At 39.0% G+C, this 8,433-nt stretch overlaps 1 protein-coding gene across 1 annotated transcript; it reads left to right on the top strand.

Annotated features, from left to right (window-relative positions):
• The first annotated feature begins 244 nt into the window (after nt 1-244).
• NPM2 (nucleophosmin/nucleoplasmin 2) lies at nt 245-8,130 on the top strand. The gene is made up of 6 exons (XM_087703511.1): nt 245-314; nt 642-727; nt 1,587-1,706; nt 2,574-2,667; nt 5,935-6,116; nt 8,074-8,130. Exons 1-6 carry the CDS (start codon nt 245-247, stop codon nt 8,128-8,130), a joined length of 609 nt encoding a protein of 202 aa, XP_087559637.1.
• The last annotated feature ends 303 nt before the right edge of the window (nt 8,131-8,433 follow it).

Below are 8,433 nucleotides of genomic sequence, written 5' to 3'. Positions count from 1 at the left end.
TATTTTGAGCCTAGGTATTCTATTGTGAGCAGAGGAGTGGAGTACTCTTCTCGTGAAATACCTCTGGAAAAATAATTGTGCTTTTGCACAACTCAAACTGCAAACCGAAATAATTTCCCGAAGAAGCAAGCTGGGGGTGGTATTTCTCACAGCTCTGAAGCTTTTTGAATGGTCCATCTGCTCAGTGTCCAGAATTTACACAGCCTCTTGTCTTTGTCTTTTGAAGAGGATCTTTCCTGAAGCCATGGCCTTGGAAGCCAGTTCTGCTACCAATGAGAGTCTTTGCTCTGAAATGCCTGTTTGTGTAATCTGGGGTAAGAAATGTTTTCTCTGGATTTGATCTAACCTAATAGCAATAATAATAGCAATAACGGTGGACTTATATACCGCTTCATAGGGCTTTCAGCCCTCTCTAAGCAGTTTACAGAGTCAGCATATTGCCCCCAACAACAATCCGGGTCCTCATTTTACCCACCTCGGAAGGATGGAAGGCTGAGTCAACCCTGAGCCGGTGAGATTTGAACCGCTGAACTGCTGATCTAGCAGTCAGCCTGCAGTGCTGCATTTAACCACCTTGGCTCCATCCACAGGAGAAAGTGAGTTGGCCAACCAACTTTCTAACGTCCCCTTTTTCTTTTCAGGATGTCAGCTGAACAGGGAGAATCCAGTCTATACATTTGGTATCCCAGAAGAATGGTCCTGTGAGCAGCAGTTATCTCTAAGAACAGTAAGTGAATAGCTGGTCTTTTTTTTAAAAGGAGGTGAAATCCAAGGAGTTGGAGGTCAAAATGTTCTTCACTAGTCCCTTCACATCTATTTTCTTCTAACTGCCTCCTAAATCAGTGGTTTTCTTTTCCTTTGTTGATATCAAACTACGGTTGAACGCAAAGAGTTGAAATAACGTTGGGGCTTATATTTTAGCAGCTTAGTTGCATAGGTAAAGGTAAAGGTTCCCCTTGCACATATGTGCTAGTCATTCCCGACTCTAGGGGGCGGTGCTCATCTCCGTTTCAAAGCCGAAGAGCCAGCACTGCCTGAAGATGTCTCCGTGGTCATGTGGCTGGCATGACTAAATGCCGAAGGGTCATGGAACACTCTTACCTTCCCACCAAAGGTTTTTTATGTGCTTTCGAACTACTAAGTTGGCAGAAGCTGGGACAAGTGATGGGCACTCACTCCGTTAGGCGGTGCTAGGGATTTGTACCACCGAACTGCTAATCTTTCATATTGACAAGCTCAGCATCTTAGCCACTGAGCCACTGTGTCCCTTTAGTTTCATAGCATTCAATTTAAAAAAAGTTACCAATTTGGGGTGTTTTGAATAGTGAGTTGTGGTTTGCTCCTTTAAAAGACTCTGGATGAGCGTTTGTGAATCTCCAGAGAAAAATGACAGATATTAAACAGTCAGGTTTCTAACTCTTGCATAGATATAGGGCTTAATGTGCAATATTCTTTAGATCCAGAGTCTTTATGGAATGTATGTGGGATGCATGTGGTCAGAGAATGTCTCCAGAGCTCTCTATTCAGAAATAATGAGGGTCCTTAAGATATTGTTAGCCTTGGTGACTCTGCCTTCTTTCAAGTAGATCTGCCTTGGGGAAAACGCCAAAGATGAATTCCATGTTGTAGAGATCTTGCAACCAAAGGATAGCACCAATTCTACTCCAGTCCGCATTGCCATCTTGAAACTTTCTATACTTCCAATGGTGAGTGATATCATAGTCACTGTTTCTTTTTCTAATTTCTCATTTGGTAGATCATTCCAAACACCTTCTAAAGCTAGCTTTTACTCTGAGGTTTTCTAGCAACCATAGTTGTACTCTTTAAAACATTTATCTCATGTAGTTCAGCTATGGTCCCTCTTGACCTCATCCAATAGATGCAACAGTAGACTTTGCTAGCCACTGTTCATCCCGATACAGATTAACAGAGTTGGAAGGTCATCTAGTCAAACCCCCACCCAAGCAGACCCTACACCATTTCTGACTGATGGCAGTCCAGTCTCTTCTTGAAAGCTTCCAGTAGTGAAGCTCCCAAAACTTCTGAAGGTAAGGCTGTTCCATTGGTTGACTGTTCTCACTGTCAGAAAATTTGTCCTTATTTCCAGGTTGAATCTCTCCTTGTTCAGTTTCCAGCCATTATTCCTTGTCTGGCCTTCAGGTGCTTTGGAAAATAGCTTGACCCACTCCTCTCTGTGGCAGCCCCTCAAATATTGGAAGACTGCTATTATTCTCCCCTGGTCTTTCTCTTCACTAGACTAGCCATGTCCAGTTCCTGCAACTGTTCACCGTATGTTTTAGCCTCCAGTCCCCTAATCATCCTGGTTGCTCCTCTCTGCACTTTTTCTGGAGTCTCAACATCTGTTTTATAGTGTGGTGACCAAAACGGTGGTCCTACCAAGGCTATATAGAGTGGTGTTAGCACCTCCCTTGATCTTGATTGTATCCCTCTGTTAATGCAATTTCGGATTGCATTGGCTTTTTGAGCTGCCAAGTTAGTATTAATGGTTTTTGTATTTTTCTTAACTGAAATGTTGAATAGCTTCTCAAACTATGCATTTTTATATTTTGTAGGCTACTCTAGCGGGGTTTGATTTAACTCCTCCAATCACATTTAAGCTAAAATCAGGATCTGGACCTGTGTACCTTGCGGGTCAACATGTGACAGGTAAAATCCAAAGCCCCTGAGACAATCTGAAGTTGATCTTGGGTCCTATTAAATAGGTTTTCAGATCTGCTCAAATGTGTTTGTGAGATATATCACAAACACATATAAATAAATTTCCAGAAATACCTCGCTGAAACGTTGCCATTGAATCTCAATGTTACACGGGAAAAGACCCGAATACAACAAGGCCAGCATATCTACATCCGTAAAAATCTACGAATATATATATATATATGTATGCATATATCTATCTGGAAACTTATTTTCTGTTGGTTAATGACTGCAATAAAGTGTTTTGAATTTTGAAAATATATTTGTTTACTATGCTATTTATAGCTCCTTTGCTGTGATCACCTGCAGATTGGTTTAAGACTTGGTACATACATTGAAAAGATATATGCAATTGCATTTGGATTGATTTGGGATTAATGTACTGTGGGAACCCAGCAACTATAAATTAGACACTATCAGTGAATTGTGAGCTACTGTACATGCTAATATGTATTATGAATCAAATTGATCGTAGTTTTAATAAACCATGGCTGGTTGTAATCTGCAAATCCAACTTGTGTGTTTATGCATGGAAACCAATGTGGTATATAGCTGTTAAGGTGCTAGATTTGTAGAACATTTGAGTCCTTCTTTACATACAGAATCTGGAAGAGTGACTTCAGGATAGTCCCTTTCTCGGTTCTAGGCTGGGGAAATATTTATTCACCACCCACATTGTATCAGCATGGGATAGTGCAGTCAATAATCTAGAAACCTTCACCCAGTAATGGATTGGTTGGGGCTGATATACATACATATGTCATCCAGGCCTAGCAAAGATTTAATTGCAAAGAGTAAATGTATGAACTTCTGTTTCCTTCAGCCCTTCCTCCCACTACCCTTGCTAGGAAAAATCTGCAACAAAAATATCTAAACCAGATTCAGTTGAATCTTGAGCCTTCTATTGGAATATTAACTATAGTTAGTAGATTATTGTTTTTCAGCAGTTGTCCATGATTGCTGTAAAGGTATAAATGGAACTGATTTGGCTGGATAAGGTATCTCCTTTCCAAAAACAGTATTGGGCTGATTTAAATAATCACATTGCTCTGCAAAAAGGGATTTATTGTGGATTGTGATCTGGTAATAACTGAGGGGTGACATGTGTGGTAGAAACAACCACTTCTAAACGTCTGAAGCTCTGGACATCAACTTCCCAGCTTTATTTGGTTTATTAGGTATGGCAAGTTCTCAAAACTGATTTCGGCATGTAGAATTGAAGACGTGATAACAAAAAAAATGCAGACTGAGTATAGCTACTCTCAAATGTGTTTTTTTCAAGAGGCAACTGGACTTCTTGGTTGCTGGGGAATGAAAAGATTTATACTCCTTGCAGACAGCTGGACATTTGCATTCTTTTAGTGGGTCATTAAGGTCACATGGAGGTATATCTGTGTCCTCAGGGTCACCTGAGTGGTGCAAATGGGTGTGGAGCCTTCTTGGAACTGTTGAAAGGACTGTGTTGTAGACAGTAGATAGATGACATTGTACCACCACCACCCCCTTTGACCTAATGAAGAGCAACAAAGATGATTAGGGGACTGGAGGCTAAAACATATGAAGAACAGTTGCAGAAACCTGGATATGTCTAGTTTGATGAAAAGAAGGATTAAGCATGACATGATAGCAGTGTTCCATATCTCAGGGACTGCCACAAAGAAAAGGGAGTCAAGGTATTCTCCAAAGCACCTGAGGGCAGGACAAGAAGAATTGGGTGGTAGCTAATCAAGGAGAGGAGCAGCTTAGAGCTAAGGAGAAATTTCCTGACAATTGGAAGAATTAATCAGTGGAACAACTTGCCTCCAGAAGTTGTGAATACTCCAACACTGGATGTTTTTAAGAAGATGTTGGATATTCATTTGTCTGCAGTGGTATAGGGTTTACTGCCTAAGCAGGGGGTTGGACTAGAAGACCTTCAAGGTCCCTTCCAACTCTATTCTGTAATGGCCTCTTTAACCCTTCTTTCAAACCAGTGATCCTCTCTGTCCAAAATAGGGACTTTGTTGTTTTCAAAAGAATGGCCTGTGTCTTTTAAATGCAGATGGATGGCTGAATCTAGTCCTGGTGGGTTTGTTCTCCTACGTTGTGCCATGGATTTTTTTTAAATAAATTTTTATTTTTATTACACAGACAACACATACAGACAAAAATAAAAATAAAATAAAAACAAAAAGCAAAAAAAGCATCATCACATACAGCATGTCGTTTGGTTACAGGTGTTATAACATCCATATTCTCGAATAACATTTACCATCACAGATTTTTCATCTAGTATAACTAAATACCTCACTTTCATTGTACAGTATATGTTCAATTACGATTAGTATTATTTTTTTTCCCAATAAATCATAGTTCCCTTACATTTTTGATTATCTAGTTGATAACAGTATACCTTTCTATAATCCCCATGTGAAAGAAAATATTTTTTTTTACCAGCCATTTATATTTATATATCACTATTTTCCATTATACATAATTCCACCGTTCAACTATCAGGTATGCTTATGTTTATTGTTATCCTTGTACCTCATACCTTCAAACAGAAATCTTATTCCTTTATTTTTCAACAAAATATTCTAAATAGTCGCTACATATCTATACCGATTTTTAATTATTCCCTTATTAAAATTATTTATCAACAAGAAGATATCATTGTAATATCTTCGTAAGGTTATACCTTATATCACCAATCCTCTATCAAGTATACATAAAATCGTTGTTATCCTTATCCTTTTTAAAGCAAAAAATTCTAAAGTATTCAATTCCCTCTGGAATTAACTCCCCGCAGGGATTCGGACCCTCACCTCTCTCCAGGCCTTCCGAAAAGCCATCAAAACCTGGCTTTGCTGGCAGGCCTGGGGGTGATGAGTTCCCTCCCCTCTCGACATGTATGGTTGTGTGACTGTTGTTTACTTTTATTATTTGTATTTTGTTTTTTTTTATGTTCCCCTTTTTCCCCCTTGAATTGTTCGCCGCCCTGAGTCCTCCCGGAGAAGGGCGGCATACAAATAATAAAATCCTATCCTATCCTAATTCATAGATGAAGTGCCATGCATTTATGAAATGGTTGTTTTGAAAGAAACTCTTGAAAAAAAAGCACCTTTGGGATAAGCTAATGTTCCATTTCATGCGTCCTTTAAAGAAAATTGTCTGTGATTGCAGTCTAGGCAGTTTTCATAAAACTAGCAACATCTATAGCTCAGTTTTTCCTTGCAGCTGGCTTGAAGTGGAATGGAGAGGAGGATCAGGAGGGAGAATCTTCTTCTTCATTGTCCCAGCAAAGTGATGACTCAGAAAGCTCGTCCACGGAAGACTCACCTGTAAAACCTGTGAAACATTCATCCATCAAGCATGTGGCTTCAACCAAGAAGGGACAACAGCTTCAGGAACCAACTCTGGTAAAGGTAGAAAGAATACAATTTGATTCTAATGCACAAACAGGCAGCTTATAAATTGATTCGACTGTTTTCCATATAAGAGGCCTTGCAGTGCATAAAAAATGGCTAAAATGATAGTGATGATTTTATGTATCTCGAGCTACCTATGCACCCATGTATCTCTCTGTCTCTGTCTCTGCCCCCCCTGTCTGTATCTGTCTCTTTCTCTTTCTCTGTTTCTCTCTGTCTTTCTTTCCTCCCTCCCTCCTTCCGTCCTCTCCATCATCTCCACGTCTCTATCTCTGTCCAAATGGCTAAATGATGGCTTATATATAAAATAGTATATATTTTATTACTGGGAGTAATGGCTCCCAGATTTTTTTATGCATTCTTTTTTTTGTTTATTTTTTTTTGGGGGGGGGGGTTCATCTATTTTTATTTTTTTTCAGATAGAAATTTTTTTTATTTTCCATTTTTATAGCATATAATCACCTGTATACTATTACATAGTCAATATCATTGTATTATTATTAAGTAATCACATCAATTCATCTTACCATCAACTACCAAAGGGAAAAAAAACCCAAAAACCAGTTATTGGCTCTTCTGCTCTCCATACACCATATTTATACCTTATACGACACTTTCTTCCCCCTCTCTCCTCCCCCTTTCTACATCCTTTCTTCCCTCCATCATTTTCTACTCTACTTCCCTTTCCTTTCTCCTTCTCCTCTCTCCCCTTACCACTCCTCCTTGTACACCTCATCTTCCCCCCTCACCCGCTCTCCTATCCCTCTCTTCCTATCTTTCTTCTCTCCTCTGCTTCCCACTCTTCCTCTAATTCACTTGGTGTATTTCAGCTTCTGAGCAAACTCCCTTTTGTGTTGATGGTATTTATAATTCCATTTCAATATACATAAAAAAGAAAAAATAGCAGTATACATGTACAATCATAATACCTTAAAGTCCAACACCCCTCCTCCAACTTAGTAAACTCCGCTCCCTCCCCCTCTCCCCCCAGCCCCCCCCAAACTTCCCCCCCTGACTTCCCAGAACCAATACAAGGTATAAATCTTTAACAAATACAGTTTAAAATATACTTAAAGAGAAAGTAGAAAATTAATAACTTCTTTGAATTGAGTTTAGCTCCTCCTTGCTAGGCTAACTATAAACAATTTATATCATTTCTGATCTTAATGATAAGTTATCTGAAATTTCCAAGACCCATATTTATTTTGAATATAGTCAATCCATTTTTTCCAATCTCGTTTATATCTCTCGTTTGAATAGTCCTTAAGATTTGCAGATATTTTAGCCATCTCTGCTAAGTTTGTGACCTTCAATGTCCATTCTTGGATAGTAGGCAAATCTTCCTTCTTCCAGTATTGCGCCACCAACAATCTAGCTGCAGTTATCAAGTGCAAAATCAAGTTAATCTCTACTGCTGTACAGTCAGTAATTATACCTAACAAAAATAGCTGGGGGGTGAACTTTATCCTTTTTTTGAGAACATTTTGCATAATCCACCATATTTTTATCCAGAATGCCTTAACCTTTTTGCAAGTCCACCATATATGAAAATATGTAGCGTCCATACAATCACATCTCCAGCATTTAGATTGTAAATTCAAATACATAGAAGCCATTTTTGGGGGATCTAGATGCCATCTGTAAAACATCTGCATATGCATTCTTTAAGTTAACAGATTTTGATTAAAACATTGCTGTGGTATAATGCACTCAAGTACCCAAAATAATGCAACTGTGTGACTCTGTATGACTCTGCGTGTGTGTGTTTGTGTGTGTTGGCGGCTATTGTAACTTTGAAACTGGGTTGCAAGTAGCTTTAGTGGAGTCTGTTGTAACTTCAAATGGTTGCTTGAGTGATCAGTTGTACGTTGAGGACTCCTGTTTTAATTGTCTGTGAGTGTCATCTCTATGCTCATGTAACAGAGAATGCCTTGTCTTTTTCCTGCAGACAAAGAAAGGAAACAGAGGAAGGAAGCCTACTGCTAAGGGGGAGCTGCGACTTTAAATTCCTGCCGAAGGTGAAATAGATGTATCTTCCTTGAACCCATTGGAGAGAGACCCTTTTCAAATCCTAAAAGGTTCTCTGAAGAAGGGGCTTCTTCCAGTATTTTGATTTTTCACAAGTTATTCACTTATTAGATATGGGGACTTCATCCCTAAAGTAAAAACCCAGAGGATGAAACCTTGCTTTCAAACCTTTCCATTTCTGGAAATTGTAAGTTTTTTTTTCCTCCTAACACAAAGCGAATGGCTATAAAAACATTAGGTGCAGTGTGTGCATGATTTAGGAATGATCAAGCCCCATTTT

The sequence above is a fragment of the Thamnophis sirtalis genome, unplaced genomic scaffold, assembly GCF_051295495.1.
Source record: "Thamnophis sirtalis isolate CommonGarterSnake01/CBP01778 unplaced genomic scaffold, rThaSir2_p1.2 scaffold_2, whole genome shotgun sequence".
Classification (NCBI taxonomy): Eukaryota; Metazoa; Chordata; class Lepidosauria; order Squamata; family Natricidae; genus Thamnophis; species Thamnophis sirtalis.
This window is presented reverse-complemented; position numbering and strand designations above follow the sequence as displayed.